Genomic DNA, 17,019 nt, shown 5'->3' on the forward strand with positions numbered 1-17,019 from the left:
ATTGAGACATAATCAGGGCTTTGATAATGACGAATTATAAGTGAAACATTGTTTGATAGTCCATGCTGCTTTTCCCTTGGGTCTGTTTTAGCAGAGCAGAATGGGGTGTAATAGTTTATTATGGATCAGTGTGTGTGTGTGTGTGTGTGTGTGCACGAGTGTGTGTGAATAAGAGAGAGAGGGAGAGAGAGAAAGGGAGAGAGAGAGAAAGAGAGAGAGAGAGGTTTTGGGTTTAATGCAACATCAGTCTTGGAGCAACTACCACCTGCAGATTTTCACTGTTTTATCTCTTGTTTCTGTGTCTCTCTTTCCCTCTCTCTCTTTCCACCCCTCTCTCTTTTGGGGAATTTTGGCGGGCGATGTCATCGCTGTTGAAGGAGGAGATGCAGAAACAGCTGTTCAGGCCGCAGGGAGAGAAACTGGAGGAGTTTATAGAGATTGAGGAGCAACAGCCAGGCAGACATTTTCTCTGTGTGTCAGGTATGTCTGTAATCTCACGCATACACACAGATCATACAGTTCACAATCATTGGAATCATTCTGAGGATTTTTTAACTGATATCTCTCATAGTAAAAAAGTGAAATATTGCTCATATCGAAATTTTGGTCTGTTATGAACAGAATTTTAAGATGCAAAAAGACTTACTGGTGGGTGCAGATCTTGAAGAAAATCAATAACATGTGAAATTCTGTGTGTGTGTGTTTGTGTGCGTGTGTGTTTGCATGCAGTGTCCAAGGGCAAACAGGTACAGATATCAGTGGTGCAGTGTAAGAAACTGGAACGTTCCGGTAATAAAAAGCCTCAGCGTATTGGTCTACAGGACTCATACTTAAGGACTGAGGTCTGGGTACTCCAGGACCTCCATCTTTTGGATGGGCGAGACCCTGATGTGGTGAGCACCCTAAAAACATTCTAGAACAAGATGTTCATTTTAATATTCATAAGGCATTGCTCTAAATAACTATGCATTCAACCATTCTAGTTTACTTACAAAGTCCTCAGCAGATGTCTTATTTTAATTATTCGCTGATATTACATCACATATGTAACACAACATTGAGTCACACCCTTTAATAATTCATGTAATTTTTTTCTCATACTCATGTTGTGTATTAAGGTTATATATTAATGTTAATACGACTGTGTGCAGTGAATACAAACATACAGGGATATACGATTATTCCTGCAACTGAAAGACAGCTCTCTGAGAATAATTAAGATGCTATAGTGGATCATTTGGTTTTCATAAAATGTAATCCTCATTGGCAGAATAGCAATTGTTTATTGTGACGCTTTGTTGAAATATGAGCACGCTACTGAATAAAAGGTTTCTGCAGGTTGCTTCCCTCCAGATTACGAGATTATCTGATGCATTCTTTTGCATCTCTCAAAACGCGACTGGACTCGAGGTGTTTTTCCGGTGCATTTTACCGCAAATTTCTCTTTTTCTGATAGGACGACCCCTGCTTCTTGATGCATTTCGATTCAGTTCGGCCAGTGAGAGCGGTGACCTGCGCTGCCAAGTACTCCGTGGCTCGCACGCTCGTTGCCCTAAGCAAACAAGTGGGCCACGCCGATCTCACCTTGCGGAATTTTGATTGGACCTACATCAATCCGGCATCCATCCACTCCAACAGAGGGGACTGCATGGTTCTAATGCAGATATGCTTCTACGCCATCAGCCTGGTCTGTTTGTCTTTGTGTCCGGTGCCACTCTAGATATAAAATAGCTAGAGGGCTCCTCATAAATGAATGTGTTAGCGGAATTTTTTTTTTTTTTGAAGTTGTCAACTGGATGGAATGTTAGGAAAGATAGACATAAACAGTTCCACTTTATGTGATTTTAGTTCTAGATTGATGGGTTGATGGGGTGGTGCTTGCCACTAGCTTTGGGCTCATGTGAATCCTGAGGAGTTATTATTGTGAAATGGCAGGCAGCTTATGTCATAAATGTTGGTATACAGCAATCTAATACTCAAGCGTGTGTGAAATTTGACTACCTAACAGTTACCAAACACTGAGAAAAACCCCACAGTGAGGTCACAGCAAAGGTGCTTCCTCTTTTTTTTTTTTTTGTCTGTGGGCTGTGTCTGGGAATTGTAGTCAAGCAGCGGTGCATGTCATTGGTGTTAAGCTCAGCTACTCTGCTTTTGGTGGACATACATAACCAGAGGAATATGTCATAAACTCTACTTATCAAACGTCTTAAAACTTAAAAGCAGTGTTGTGCAGGTTACTGAAAATTAGTAATGAGTTACAGTTACTAGTTACGTCTTTCAGAAGTAATTGAATTACTTTACCAATTACTGCATATAAAGATAATTAGTTACTAAGGAAAAAAATTTTTGCATTACTTCTAAATGTTTCCATCAATTCTCTTATTAATGCATACATAGCTATATTATTTTAGTGCTGCGCTAGCACTGAGGTCTTTCACGATTAGCTTTGTAGAAGCGTGTTGTTTTACCAGGTGCTTCAGAAGATTACAATTACTATTCTTTGATGTGGATGTTCTCACACCTGCATATAGCCTGCAACTCACCAGTACATTTTTGTTCATCTCGAGGAGGGAAAAAATAATGTCCATATTTCTAGGACAGCAAGCTCACATTGCCCAGCCATTGTGTGGGCTAATGTTGATTGATTTATTAACTCATTCATTTCGCCACCTTAAGGTCGGGACTCGAGAGACGTTAGATAATAAACAGGAAACTGGGGGAATGGGCTGCGTTTGTCCTCTGTGGTCTGTAGTTGTCCATTAATATTTTCACGCAGGTCAAAAGTAACGAATAACGAGACCATTTAAATGTCAGTCGTTTTAATTGCGGTGTTTAATTTGAATTCGAAAAGGTAATTAGTTACATAACTCGTTACCACCGAAAGAAGTGGACTTACAATAAGTTACTTCCAACATCACTTATAAATCATAGAGTGCAAGGGCTCATCCTGTCCTCTGTCACGCCTGGTCAGGGATAGCTTTATAAGTCAGCCTGAAAAACACAATCAGGGTATCAAAAAAGGCCATTTGAGAATGTAATAAACTTTAACACATTTATTTTATTGTGCCTTGGTCGGTACTGCGCGCGCCAATAATTAGTCTCTAAAAGTTTGCATCTGCTATTTTGTATTTGCAGGATGGCGTAAAAATAAATAAATAAATAAATGACTAACTCAGGTGTTCGGGTGGTAATCATAATCTTGTCTGTCTACAATGTAAACTCATCTGCAATTATTTGTCTAATATTGTGTAACTGTTGTTGTCAGTGTCATATGGATTAAAGTTAAGAGTAAAAATTAAATGTATATTCTGTATGTGTGTGTTAATTGTGTTACATGAAACGGGGAATGCATTTGGGTTTGTCGTGAAAGCACTGCGTGTTACTGTGTTTTCTTTTCACTTTGTTCAAATGTGTTGTGGTGTGATAAACTATACTTTAAATCTGAATAAATCTCAAATATTTGTTGCTTTGGCAGTCTGTAAACCTATTGTTCTGCAGTTTAGCCTGTATCATACCATGGCATAATATTGCCTTTTAAAATCAGCATTTCCATACATTTGCCTGCATGTTTAAGCACTGTAAACTCCTGGCTCATTTTTAATGCAAAATATCAAAACCGTATAAACAAAAACATGACAAACAGCAGCATTCATGTAACAAGCACAGATATGCTCTGGGAGGTACAAATAAAATACTTATAGAGAGAACAAAGACAATGAGGCACCGGCTGCGTGTGTTTTAACAGCTTTGGGATTAGTGCAAGTTTTTAAGCGTTTCTAAATGCTGACAAAATATCGCTTTAAATACAGGAAAGGAAGGGTTTTTTGTCCTGAAAATCTAGTAGTACGTAAATGATGCTTGCTTGGAAATAAAGTGAGATTAATGACATACAATGCATTGTTTTCCAAAACTTCATGTTTAGGAATTCCGCAAAAAAATATGCTCCTGTGAAAAAAAAAAAGAGGTTATGTTCTTTTGTCAGTTTTTCAAATCATTCCAAAATATTTGACTGTAAGTGCAGTCCCAAAAGAGGCGGGGTAAAGCCCCTTGCTCATTTTGCTGCTGGAATAAAGTGTCGCTGACGTCACAAAATTGAAATCTTCTGGTCCTTCAGGGGAGGCAAAACACTGCCTGATTCAAATTACGTGCCCAATTTATACAGGAATGAAAACATTATAAATTGTTCGTACACGAGTTTATACATTACACCTAAGTCAAGAGTGACAATTTTTTTCTCTTTCTTTCAGCGTGTTCTGGGTTTTGATAATCCACAACCAGGGGAACTCAGTTAACGAACAGGGAAGCGATTGCTTTCCCTGGCGCCAAATTTCAAGTTCGAATAGCTGGGGAAGGCTTGGTGGTGTGTGTTTGAAAACAGCATCGTGTGTGGGGTTTTAGAGGAAAACATATAACGATCGTTTTATGGTCAGAATAGTCTGTTTGTGGACTGATCTTTATTTGCGAAGTTTCAGTTAGGAAGCTAGTCTGTAAAAATGTACATCAAGTCAATCGTTTTAGAGGGTTTCAAATCGTACGCCGAAAGAACTGAAATCAACGGATTTGACCCGTTGTTCAACGCCATCACTGGATTGAATGGTAGCGGAAAGTCAAACATTCTTGATTCGATTTGCTTTCTTCTTGGAATCTCGAATCTGTCACAAGTAAGTTCGGAACTCTGTTCGTCGGAGTTTGTGTGAGACTTGTTTACCTTTGTACTTGATCCTAAGTGTTGTCATGTTTAGCGTAGCCTGCTAGCTGTCTCTGTCCTTATACTGGTTAGCTAACTACGTGGTTGTCAAAAGTCCGTGTGCTTCTTCGTAGCCTTATTCTGAATTTTTCTTTGTCTGTTCTGTAATTTCTGTCCATCCCGTTGTTTATGTAATGTGCTCCTTTCCACTAGGGATCGTATTCACGTCTCATAAGCCACCGTTTCGTTTAACATGCTTGTTTTCTTCAAATAAGGTGCGAGCCACTAATCTTCAAGATTTGGTCTATAAAAATGGACTTGCTGGTGTCACTAAGGCAACCGTGTCAATCACCTTCGATAATTCTAACAAGAAACAGAGCCCGCTTGGATTTGAGACGCACGATGAGATTACTGTCACTAGACAGGTATGTCCCATTATTTACCATTTGTGAGACTGTGTCCGTTTCTTCGTTTACTTTCCAGCTGTGAATGCATAAACAAGTCAGTGCACACTGATGTCCATGCACATCTATACACAAAAATGGATCCGTTCGTCAGTTAACTTCTTTTATTTAATTGCTAGACTCGCGTGTAGTGGTAAATTTATATTTAACTGAAATAATTGGGCTGTTGGTCCACTGACATCACCAAATTTTACACCCTGTCGCGACCTTTTTTTTTCCATTTAGCTGTTGTGTGACTAATCGATGTGATTGATGTAGGTGGTTATCGGAGGCAGGAACAAATACCTAATTAACGGCGTGAACGCCAATAACACGCGGGTTCAGGACCTGTTCTGCTCCGTGGGTCTGAATGTGAACAACCCCCATTTCCTCATCATGCAGGTGAGCCTCAAGACAGTTTCACCGAAATAGTCATGTGGTGTAATGGTACTTAAGTTACACAATGATGTTTGTTTGTTTTGAGAAAAAAAGACAACATATCAAACAGTACTTTCTCTCTTTCTTTCCTTTATTTTCTTCCCAGGGGAGAATTACAAAGGTTTTGAACATGAAACCACCTGAGGTGTGTATTATGACTTTGTAACAACTTACCAAATGACTTGTCAAAAAAAAGTACGGTTCTGTCTATCTCAGAGTGTATTTTTACGGTACTTTTGACAGTGACTTTAGTGCTGTTGAAGTAACAGAAGAGATGTGTGTTTGAGAGTGAACCGCTCTTGTTCGTTTATGTCGTTCAGATCCTAGCCATGATCGAGGAGGCCGCAGGCACCAGAATGTACGAGTGTAAGAAAATCAGCGCTCAGAAAACCATCGAAAAGAAAGAGGCAAAACTGAAAGAGATACAGACGGTACGATGTGAAAAAAGCTAATGCTTCAGCTCACAGAAGCACTAAATTCACGTCTTTGTCATATTGTTTACCTCAGCCAGTAGCGTTAGGCTTTGTATGTTGTGTTACACTGACTAATGTCTTGTCTGTGTGTGTGTGTGTGTGTGTGTGTGTGTGTGTGTGTGTAGATATTGGAGGAGGAGATATCTCCTGCCATGGAGAAGCTAAAGGAGGTGAGTGGTGTACAAACACATCAGCCAATCATTAGAGATATGACTGACCAAATTAGCATAATCAAATGAAATGGTTTTATTGGTCTGAGGAACTTGATCGTTGTCAGGGAAATGTTTCAAGCAAAACATGGGCTGTAAAGGGGGGACTATAAAAAAAAATAGGGTTAAAATCAAGGAAATGTGTAATAGAGAACAGTGAGGTCGTCCAGTAAAATCACAGAGATGAAATAAAAAGTAAGTCCTGTTTAATGCTGTCATGCTTTTGTTTTTTTCTTTGTTTGTGTGTGTGTGTGTGTGTGTGTGTGTGTGTGTGTGTGTGTGTATGTAGGAGCGTTCCTCGTACCTGGAGTACCAGAAGCTGATGCGGGAGATTGAACATTTGAGCAGGCTCTACGTGGCTTATCAGTTTGTCTGCGCTGAGGAGACCAAGGTCAAGTCAGCCGACGACCTGCAGGTGATGCAGGACTCCATCACCAAGCTGCAGGAAAACATGCGGCAGAACGAGGCCAAAGTCCAGGAGCTCAGTAAAGAGATCCAGGAGCTGGAACGCAGGAGAGACAAGGTACGCACCTCGCCTTGGTTACCATAGTTACACACTGTTCTCTACTCAGTCGCTCTGTTTGGCTAACTATCCTAGACGGCAAACGTATCAGAGAGGTAAAACTAGGAACACAGTGGGATAAGCACTGTTTTTTTTTTGTTTGTTTTTTTTTGTTTTTTTAAACAAAGGGTTATTATACTGTAGGAATGATCTCTACCCATCTCTTTGAACAAACTGAATTTATGGACAACATTTCAAAGAATATTGATACAAAACAGATTTGCTGTGATCTGGGAGGAACCATTGCAACTTAAAACTGCAGCAGTCATTACTCACATCTTTCTTTCTTCTCTGTTTCTCTCTCTCTCTCTCTCTCTCTCTCTCTCTCTCTCTCTCTCACTCTCTCTCTCTCTCTCTCTCTCTCTCTCTCTCTCCCTCTCTCTCTCTCTCCCTCTCTGTAGGAAGTGGGAGGAGTTTTGAAGACTCTAGAGGAGACCCTGGCCGAAGCCCAGAGAGTGGACACTAAAGCGCAAAGCGCCCTCGACCTGAAGAAGCAGAACCTGAAAGACGAGACCAAAAAAAGAAAAGAGCTGGTCAAAAACAAAGAGGAGGTATGGCCTGGGTAGAGTCACTCCTACACGTTCACAATGCTCCACAGTGAGCCACTCGTAAGGCCTTTATGGACGTGCCCACTTAACGCGTGTGAAATATGTGAATATGTACAGTTATGTCCATGCTATTTATACATAAATATATTTTTATTGAGAAAAACAGGATTTATAAACATGAATGGTTTTTCTGTTGTTGTTTGGGGACGACGCCCAGTCCACAACATATTGCTAGTTATATTAATGGCGCCAGAGTTGGCTAACGGCTAATTTGTACCTTCCGAATGACTGAAACATCTGAAATCCGGCCATCACCCAAACACCGTTCAAATTGATTTTTCCGCATTACTTGTGAACGATGAAGCAGATGAATTGGATTATGGGTTCAGATCTCTGCTACTCTCCATCCGTCATTAGCCTACGCTCAACTCTTTTGACCCTGTCGCCCTTCCGTCCAAAGGATAAGAAGGTGCTGGCGTCGAAGGAAGCGGAGGTCGTCAAGGCGACGGAGCGTCTGCAGGCGGTGCAGGAGGAGGGGCGGAAGGACGCGGAGGAGCTGGAGGCGGCACAGCAGCACTTCCGCGCCGTGTCCGCCGGGCTCTCGGCCAATGAGGACGGAGCGGAGGCCACCCTCGCCGGGCAGATGATGGCCTGCAAAAACGACATGAGCAAAGCGGACACCGAGGCCAAACAGGTGACCTTTAACCTTTTTTTTTTTGGCCTTTTCCTCAACAAAGGCGCAAACTGTCGCCAGGCTGAGTTTTTGGGCTGAACTCAGAACAGGACTAATCAAGAATCGCTCTCTTTCATGTCAGTGATGTGAAGGTAGTTTTCGGTGTCCTTACAGAGAAAGAACACTAGCTGTAAGCCTAGATTTTCTGTCTCTGTAAACCTGCCTATTTCCCTCTCTCTCTCTCTCTCTAAAGGTTTTATTACCATTCAAAAGTACTACAATATGAATGAGTACATGGACCTAAGCAGAACATATAAGATATAACAGTCATTGCTATGAGCAACTGCTAATACTGAGTCACAGAGTTAGCAGAGGCAAAACAAGCAATATTCTCTAACATTCTCTCTCTCTCTCTCTCTCTCTCTCTCTCTCTCTCTCTCTCTCTCTCTCTCTCTCTCTCTCTCTCTCTCTCTCTCCCTCTCTCTCTCTCTCTCTCAGGCTCAGATGAAGCTGAAGCATGCCCAGCAGGAGCTGAAGAACAAACAGACCCAGGTGAAGAAGATGGACAGCGGCTATAAGAAAGATCAGGATGCTTTTGAGGCTGTGAAGAAATCTAGAGACAAACTCCAGGCTGAGCTCCAGAAACTCAACTACGAAGGTCTGACCAGCTTAACCAGGCCTCCAACTGTTTATCTACGACCTGATCACTGCAAAGTATACATTATACAGTTAACAAGGATCGATGATGTGTCTGAGGTAATAAGTGGTGTGTGTGTGTGTGTGTGTGTGTGTGTGTGTGTGTCTCTCTGTGTGTCTCTCTGTGTGTCTCTCTGTGTGTCTCTCTGTGTGTGTGTGTGTGTGTGTGTGTGTGTGTGTGTGTGTTGTTTGTGTGTGTGTGTTGTTTGTGTGTGTGTGTGTTGTTTGTGTGTGTGTGTGTTGTTTGTGTGTGTGTGTGTGTGTGTTGTGTGTGTGTGTTGTTTGTGTGTGTGTGTGTGTGTGTGTGTGTGTTGTTTGTGTGTGTGTGTGTGTGTGTTGTGTGTGTGTGTGTGTGTGTGTGTGTTTTTGTGTGTGTGTGTGTGTGTGTGTGTGTGTTTTTGTGTGTGTGTTTGCGTGTGTGTGTGTATGTGTTTTTGTGTGTGTGTTTGCGTGTGTGTGTGTATGTGTTTTTGTGTGTGTGTTTGCGTGTGTGTGTGTATGTGTTTTTGTGTGTGTGTGTATGTGTGTCTGTGTGTGTATGTGTTTTTGTGTGTGTGTGTATGTGTGTCTGTGTGTGTATGTGTGTCTGTGTGTGTGTGTGTTTTTGTGTCTGTGTGTGTATGTGTGTCTGTGTGTGTGTGTGTTTTTGTGTGTGTGTGTATGTGTCTCTGTGTGTGTGTGTATGTGTCTCTGTGTGTGTATGTGTGTCTGTATGTGTGTATGTGTCTCTGTGTGTGTATGTGTGTCTGTATGTGTGTATGTGTCTCTGTGTGTGTGTGTGTGTGTGTGTGTGTAGACGGACGAGAGGAGAGCCTGCTGGAGCAGAAGAGACGCCTGTCTCGAGAGGTGACCCAGCTCAGAGAGACACACGAATCCCTCATGGCACGCTTCCCCAACCTCCGCTTCGAATACACGTAAGCAAAGAGCAAACGAAGGTGTGTGTGTGTGTGTGTGTGTGTGTGTGTGTGTGTGTGTAAGACCGACAGAGTGAGAGGTAAATGTATATAGATGTATTTTCCATCACACATCTCTGGTGCCGGTAGGACCTCCCCGATATGATGTCAAAGTTAAGATAAATAATACCCTCTCTCTCTCTCTCTCTCTCTCTCTCTCTCTCTCTCTCTCTCTCTCTCTCTCTCTCTCTCTCTCGCGCTCTCTCGCTCTCTCGCTCTCTCTCTCTCGCTTTCTCGCTCTCTCTCTCTCTCTCTCTCTCTCCCTCTCTCTCTCTCTGTCTCTCTCTCTCTCTCTCTCTCTCCCTCTCTCTCTCTCTCTCTCTCTCTGTCTCTCTCTCTCTCTCCCTCCCTCTCTCTCTCTCTCTCTCTCTCTCTCTCCCTCTCTCTCTCTCTCTCTCTCTCTCTCGCGCTCTCTCGCGCTCTCTCGCTCTCTCTCTCTCGCTCTCTCTCTCTCGCTTTCTCGCTCGCTCTCTCTCTCTCTCTCTCTCGCTCTCTCGCTCTCTCTCTCTCTCGCTCTCTCGCTCTCTCTCTCTCTCTCTCTCGCTCTCTCTCTCTCTCTCTCTCTCTCTCTCGCACTCTCTCGCTCTCTCTCTCTCTCTCTCGCTCTCTCTCTCTCTCTCTCTCTCTCTCTCTCTCGCACTCTCTCGCTCTCTCTCTCTCTCTCTCTCTCTCTCGCTTTCTCGCTTTCTCGCTCTCTCGCTCTCTCGCTCTCTCTCTCTCTCTCTCTCTCTCTCGCACTCTCTCGCTCTCTCTCTTGCTCTCTCTCTCTCTCTCTCTCTCAGAGATCCGGAACGTAACTGGGATCGCAGTAAGGTCAAAGGTCTGGTCGCTAACCTCTTCGCCGTCACCGACGTGTCCCACGCCACCGCCCTGGAGGTCGTGGCCGGAGGTCGACTTTACAACATTGTTGTTGACAACGAGGTAAATTCTCCGAACGGTTATGGTGAACGTCACGCGAACGGAAAGAGCCTGTTTTACATCGCTGATCTGACCGTGTGTGAACACCTCCACCATGCATATCATAGTCTAAAGCGGTCCTTATTCCAACCTTATGCAGTGTTCATGCTGGGTTTATGAATGTCTTACGTCGTGCATTTGACAGCCTTAATCAGGTTTATTAAAGCTCAGTTCAGACTTCACAGTGAGGTATACGCAGAGTTTTGCGTGGGTGAGGGTGTGGCGCGTTCGTTTTTGAACGAATTGAGAACAGCTCTGTCTTTTCTAAAGGTGACGGGAAAGAAGATTCTGGAAAAGGGAGAGCTGAAGCGTAGGTACACCATCATCCCCCTGAACAAGATCTCCTCCCGCACCCTCAACGACAACGTGATCCACGCCGCCAAAGACCTGGTAAACAAAAACAACACAATAAACAAAAACAACACAATAAACATGCCCCAAATAGCTTACACAAGACATGGGAGACTTTGAACCACGACTTAAACAGAGGACATACATTCAGCTGAAGACAAGTCTTACTTTGAAAAACCGTTAAGAGTTTTTGGCACCATAAAATAGTCTTAATGAGCATATTAGACAGGTTTATTTGTTTATGTTTATGTCATTTCATCTTGAATGCATGTTTAAGAAGAGGCTTAATCAAATGTATATGACATATGGCTAGGAGGTGTGTGTGACTATTGTGGAAACTTTTTTATTTATTTATTTGTTTGTTTGTTTCCAGGTGGGGGCGGATAACGTGAATGTGGCCCTGTCTCTGGTGGGGTACGAGTCAGAACTCAGGAAAGCTATGGAGTACGTGTTTGGTACCACGCTGGTCTGTGACACTCTGGACAACGCCAAGAAAGTCGCTTTCGACAAACGCGTCTCCACCAAAACGGTCACGCTCGGAGGAGACGTGTTCGACCCCCAGGGAACGCTGACTGGAGGTGTGTGTGTGTGTGTGTGTGTATTTAACTGTATATGAGAGTAAGAGGAACATTTTATCCACTCACTAAGACATTGCACTGGTTTAGATGCTGCGTGTAGGACTGGCATGTCATTTCCATCCAAGCTTTTATTTATTTATTTATTTATTTATTTATTTATCCTCTGTGTGTGTGTGTGTGTGTGTGTGTGTACGTGTGTGTGTGTACGTGTGTGTGTGTACGTGTGTGTGTGTACGTGTGTGTGTGTGTACGTGTGTGTACGTGTGTGTGTGTGTACGTGTGTGTACGTGTGTGTGTGTGTACGTGTGTGTACGTGTGTGTGTGTGTGTGTGTGTGTGTGTGTGTGTGTGTGTACGTGTGTGTGTGTGTGTGTGTGTGTGTGTGTGTGTGTGCGCATGCGCAGGTGCCCGTCCCCAGACTGCCTCGGTGTTGTCCAAACTGGCCGAGGTGAAGGACGTACAGGACAGTCTGCGCACGAAAGAGGCGGAGCTTGTTGCCGTGGAGACCGAGCTCCGCGGCCTGAAGGGAACAGCTGAAAAGTGAGTCGTCGGCCCGGTAACCGTACTCCTATAGCCGAGCAAGCGCCCTTACCGCCTATACCTGACTCAATACACCGAGCATCTGTACTTAACCAAACATCTTTAAAAAGGGTGTGATATAGAGAGACGTCCTTCCATAGCTGAACAAAACTTTGGGGAAGAGAGAGACACACACACACATCATGTCATTTTTAGTGTGTACTCACAGTTCTCTGAGAGAGGGAGTGAGAGAGATGGAGGGATAACTTTTTTTTTCCTCTTGTCCTGTAGGTACCGTGAGCTGAAGCAGCAGTTGGACCTGAAGACTGAGGAGGCCCAGTTACTGGAGGCCAAACTCCAACAGAGCTCCTTCCACAAACAGCAGGAGGAGCTGGAGACGCTCCGCAAAACCATCGGTAACAACAACACAACACCGTCACACAACTCTACAGCTACACAAATCACACACACACACAACACCGTCACACAACTCTACAACTACACAAATCACACACACACAACACACACAACACAACACCGTTACACAACTCTACAGCTACACAAATCACACACTCACACACACAACACTGTCACACAACTCTACAGCTACACAAATCACACACACACACACACACACACACACACACACACAACACCGTTACACAACTCTACAACTACACAAATCACACACACAACACCGTTACACAACTCTACAACTACACAAATCACACACTCACACACACAACACCGTCACACAACTCTACAACTACACAAATCAGAAGGTCACACATACACACACACCCACCAAGTACACATTGACATCTATAAAACTACATTCAAGCAATCTCCAGTGGTTTATTATTGAAGTGGTATTGACTGTGTGTGTGGTTGTGTGTGCGCGTGTTGCGACAGAGGAAAGCGAGGAGACGTTGAAGAAGACTAAGGAGGTGCAGAAAAAGGCGGAGGAGAAGTTTAAGGTCCTGGAGAATAAGATGAAGAACGCAGAGGCCGAGAGAGAGAAAGAGCTGAAAGCGGCTCAGCAGAGACTCAACCAGGCCAAGAGCAAGGCCGACGCCTACCACAAGAAACTCAAAGAGAGACAGCAGGTACTCTCTGTGTGTGTCTGTGTGTGTGTGTGTGTTTCCTAGACAAAACAGCCCTCACCACAGCAAGTATGTCGTTCAGTTGTGTTGTATTGAAGCCTCCCTGTCTCTCCCTCGTCAGGAGGCGTCTGCTGTCGGTTTGGAGTTAGAGGAGCTGAAGAGGGAGCAGGCTGGGTATGAGCAGCAGATTCAGGCTGTGGACGAGGCCATAGCGGCCATTCAGGAACAGATTGACGCCATGGCAACCGAAGTCTCAGCCAATAAGGTATGAATGGGAACACAAGACACGTTGGCTTTTAACCAATCGACTCACAAGAGTCCTCCAATGAAGAGTGAGAGGTTTGTATTTAAATAATTATGAATGGAGATGATGGGACTGTGGTGTGTGTGTGTAAGATTTTGTGCTCCTCTGTGACTAGTTCAATTAACGATACACCTGTTGGTTTAAGAAGACTGAACACTTTTTAACTCTGTGTGTGTGTGTGTGTGTGTGTGTGTGTAGGAGGCTGTGCGTCAGGCCCAGGAGGAGCTGTGCAAACAGAAGGAGGTGATCCTGGGTCAGGAGAGAGAGATTAAAGGGAAGAGTGGTGAAGCCAACCGTCTGAGAGAACAGAACAATGACGCGCAGCTGAAAATCAAAGAGCTGGAACACAACATCAGCAAACACAAGAAAGACAGCGCAGACGCTGCTGCCAGGGTCAGTGTGTGTGTGTGAGTGAGTGTGTGTGTGTGTGAGAGAGAGAAATCTTTTCCATCTATCCAGCTTGACATGACTGAGTACATACCCATCTGCACGTAAGACATCATACATACCAAGAGCAGGAGAAAATTAACACGCGTGTGTGTGTGTGTGTGTGTGTGTGTGTCGCGTGTGTGGTGCGTGTAGGTGGCTCGGATGCTGGCGGAAAACGACTGGATCGCTCAGGAGAGACACCTGTTCGGTCAGCCCAACACGGCGTACGACTTCCAGGCCAACAGCCCCAAAGAGGCTGGGCAGCGTCTGAAGAGACTGGAGGAGACCAGGGAGAAGCTGGAGAGGAACGTGAACCGCAGGGCCATGAACATGCTGAGTGAGGCTGAGGAGAGGGTACGCGCTCAAACCTTGTTCGCGTCGCCTCGACGCACGTCGGTTTAATCTTTAAATGTACTACCCCTTTTTTTTTTTTTTTTAATTGACCATCAAGTCTATGGACCAGTTTGTCCTTTTCACTGTCATAGATAATCGTCCTTCAGGGACATTAAATATGTATTAAACTGACCTCTGTTCTCATACTTAATGGCCTCTCTCTCTCTCTCTCTCTCTCTATATATCTGTCTCTCTCTCAGTATAATGACTTGAAGAAGAAGAAGAGAATCGTTGAGAACGATAAAGCCAAGATTCTGGAGACCATAGCCGAGTTGGACCAGAAGAAGAACGAGGCTCTGAATGTTGCCTGGCAGAAGGTACTGTAGCCCCGGATCAGAACCGGGTCCGGCCTCTGTCCTGGTCCTGACGGATCACACGCAGTTCAAAACAGCAGCGACTGTCAGACAGTAGTTTTCCGAAGCCCTTTTGTCCCTTGAGAACAACACACTGTAGCTATTCACGCTAAGCTACTCTATAGCCCTACGCACAGTATGTTCAACATGTCATTAAAATGCCAAGTGTGTTACTGTAGGCCACTGGTAATCTCAGAACTGAGGGTTTAGAAGCACTGGTTTGGTCTCTGCTGAAGCTTTGCTGTGTTTGTGTGTTTGTGTGTGTGTGTGTGTGGTGTGTATTGTAGGTGAATAAAGACTTCGGCTCCATCTTCTCCACCCTCTTGCCGGGCGCCGACGCTCGTCTGGCTCCGCCCGAGGGGTGTGGCGTGCTGGACGGCCTGGAGTTCAAGGTCGCCCTCGGCAACACCTGGAAAGAGAACCTCACCGAGCTCAGCGGAGGGCAAAGGTCAGGGTTGGAATGTGCCCGCACGCATTTGAAGCAGTTCAAACTTAACTATAGCAGAGAGTTATTTGACTGATATCATAGAGTAGTTACTAAGTCTGTGTGTGTGTATGTGTGTTTGCGCGTCTGTGTATGTGCGTGTCTGTGTGTGTGTTTAGGTCTTTGGTGGCGCTGTCGCTCATTCTGGCCATGCTGCTGTTTAAACCGGCGCCCATCTACATCCTGGACGAGGTGGATGCTGCGTTGGACCTCTCTCACACGCAGAACATCGGCCAGATGCTGCGTACACACTTCACACACTCACAGGTAACCACTGCGCACAAACCAGGGGCTTCAGAAACACCCCCCCCCCCCCCCCCCCCAGGGCAAACATACTCACATTTAACTGTTGTGTAGTGGTCAGTATGCGTGGTGAAGTTTTGCGTCAGGGCCTTTGGAGAACGCAGGGAAAAAGCTACACACGCGCTCTGTTAGTGTCTCGTCAGTCTTCTCTCTGGAGGGCTGCATTCCTACAGGATTTTGATCCAGTCTAAGACCAGCAAACCCAGATATAACAGACTGGGGCTCCACTGCGCACTGATTGGCTAGATCAGGTGTGTAGGGGTTGGACTGGAAAAATTCAGTTTACACAGTGGCCCTCCTGATGTGGATTATTCAGCCCCGGGAGAGGCATGCATGTACACCGCACAGACTGACAACTGTCGTTTATTCTTAAAACCGCTGAAAAACTAACGAGCGTCATTTTCTGTTTTTCCGCTTTTCAGTTCGTGGTGGTGTCTCTGAAAGACGGAATGTTCACCAACGCCAACGTGCTCTTCAAGACCAAGTTTGTTGACGGCATCTCCGCGGTAACCCGCACGGCTCAGAGTCAGGAAGGGAAAGTGTTGGCACAGCGCGCGCAGGAGAAAGCCAAGACTAAAGACAAACGCCAGCGACAGATACTGGTCAACTAAAAATACTTTTGTCTGTATGCTGTTTTTATATGTGTGTGTCATTTCTGTAATGTTGTCTATATTTTCTATCTGTTGTCTTCCATACTTTTCGTGTTTTCTCACACAAAGATGCTTTTTCATCAAAATAGCTTCAATATATTTACCTCTTTAGTTAACTTGCAGAAGCATGTTTATGAATGACATATTCATGCTCTCTGCCATAACTGTATTTTATCAGGAATGTTTTTAAATCTTGAACTGAATAAAAGTGTATTTGTATTTGAGGTTCCGTCTTTGGGTATCTGTTTTGGTTTTTTTTTGGTGAGTGGTGTTGATACAAGAAGAATTCAGCCATACTGGCTGTAATTACCTCAAGGACAGACAAACAAACAAGACAAGGTTTTTTTGTTCTTCCAACGAAAGTTTTTTTTTTTTTCAATTTTATTTTAGGGATTAGAAGGCAGAATTCATTAAGGGTGAAATCCGACCCGAGAGAACACACCTCCTTTATTAAACACATCGATTCTGGAACACACACTTTCTGAAAATAGAGGGTTTTTTTTGTTTTGTTTTTTTTTTTTTTACACACCTTGGATCATGCAAGCACAGCAAGAGGAACTGGAAGAGGGAGGGGGACGAGGGGGGGGGGGTCATTCAACACTTATTCCCTTAAATAAACTCACCTAACCCCTCTTTTATTGGCCCTTATGTCAACATCTTCTATTAGCAAGCCTGCAGTAGTCTGTCTACCCAATCAGGGCAAAGTTCAGTGTTTAAATATGGCAAGTATCAGCCAATCAACTGAGCCAAGCTCCCCATTGGCTATATACATACAGTGAGTCTCCGCCTCAATCTAGACGCCCAATCAGAAATGTTATTTAACACTAGACAACGTCTATCGGGAGAGAAGTCACAATCTCCACGGCGTTCTGTGAAATTCGTGAACGCACATCCATAGATAATTTCGAACTTGG

At 44.2% G+C, this 17,019-nt stretch overlaps 3 protein-coding genes across 3 annotated transcripts in view; 2 read left to right on the plus strand and 1 right to left on the minus strand.

Moving 5' to 3' along the window:
• The first annotated feature begins 359 nt into the window (after positions 1-359).
• Positions 360-1,720, plus strand: exoc1l (exocyst complex component 1 like). The gene is made up of 3 exons (XM_030788369.1): positions 360-480; positions 730-893; positions 1,457-1,720. Exons 1-3 carry the CDS (start codon positions 360-362, stop codon positions 1,718-1,720), a joined length of 549 nt encoding a protein of 182 aa, XP_030644229.1.
• A 2,773-nt stretch (positions 1,721-4,493) lies between these two features.
• smc2 (structural maintenance of chromosomes 2) lies at positions 4,494-16,066 on the plus strand. The gene is made up of 24 exons (XM_030788230.1): positions 4,494-4,661; positions 4,963-5,112; positions 5,410-5,532; positions 5,675-5,713; positions 5,889-5,999; positions 6,167-6,211; positions 6,540-6,773; positions 7,214-7,363; positions 7,821-8,054; positions 8,532-8,691; positions 9,526-9,643; positions 10,465-10,603; positions 10,910-11,029; positions 11,364-11,568; positions 11,972-12,107; positions 12,378-12,502; positions 12,999-13,192; positions 13,311-13,454; positions 13,692-13,886; positions 14,076-14,276; positions 14,516-14,632; positions 14,956-15,116; positions 15,272-15,419; positions 15,878-16,066. The coding sequence occupies exons 1-24, from the start codon at positions 4,494-4,496 to the stop codon at positions 16,064-16,066; spliced, it is 3,606 nt and encodes a 1,201-aa protein (XP_030644090.1).
• A 629-nt stretch (positions 16,067-16,695) lies between these two features.
• Positions 16,696-17,019, minus strand: part of ecpas (Ecm29 proteasome adaptor and scaffold) — a 22,714-nt gene continuing 22,390 nt past the window's right edge. The window contains exon 48 of the mRNA XM_030788013.1: positions 16,696-17,019. This exon is cut by the window's right edge and continues 441 nt beyond it. The gene's annotated coding sequence lies outside the window, so the exon portion shown is untranslated.

The sequence above is a fragment of the Chanos chanos genome, chromosome 11 (assembly GCF_902362185.1).
Source record: "Chanos chanos chromosome 11, fChaCha1.1, whole genome shotgun sequence".
Taxonomy (NCBI): domain Eukaryota; kingdom Metazoa; phylum Chordata; class Actinopteri; order Gonorynchiformes; family Chanidae; genus Chanos; species Chanos chanos.

Bases quoted from the DNA above. Each gene is read 5' to 3' on its own strand.
- exoc1l (XM_030788369.1), top strand. From the start codon at position 360: ATGTCATCGCTGTTGAAGGAGGAGATGCAGAAACAGCTGTTCAGGCCG. The intron at 481-729 runs GTATGTCTGTAA...GTTTGCATGCAG, and splicing joins ACATTTTCTCTGTGTGTCAG to TGTCCAAGGGCAAACAGGTA. The intron at 894-1,456 runs GTGAGCACCCTA...TTTTTCTGATAG, and splicing joins ATGGGCGAGACCCTGATGTG to GACGACCCCTGCTTCTTGAT.
- smc2 (XM_030788230.1), top strand. From the start codon at position 4,494: ATGTACATCAAGTCAATCGTTTTAGAGGGTTTCAAATCGTACGCCGAA. The intron at 13,193-13,310 runs GTACTCTCTGTG...CTCCCTCGTCAG, and splicing joins AACTCAAAGAGAGACAGCAG to GAGGCGTCTGCTGTCGGTTT. The intron at 13,455-13,691 runs GTATGAATGGGA...GTGTGTGTGTAG, and splicing joins CCGAAGTCTCAGCCAATAAG to GAGGCTGTGCGTCAGGCCCA.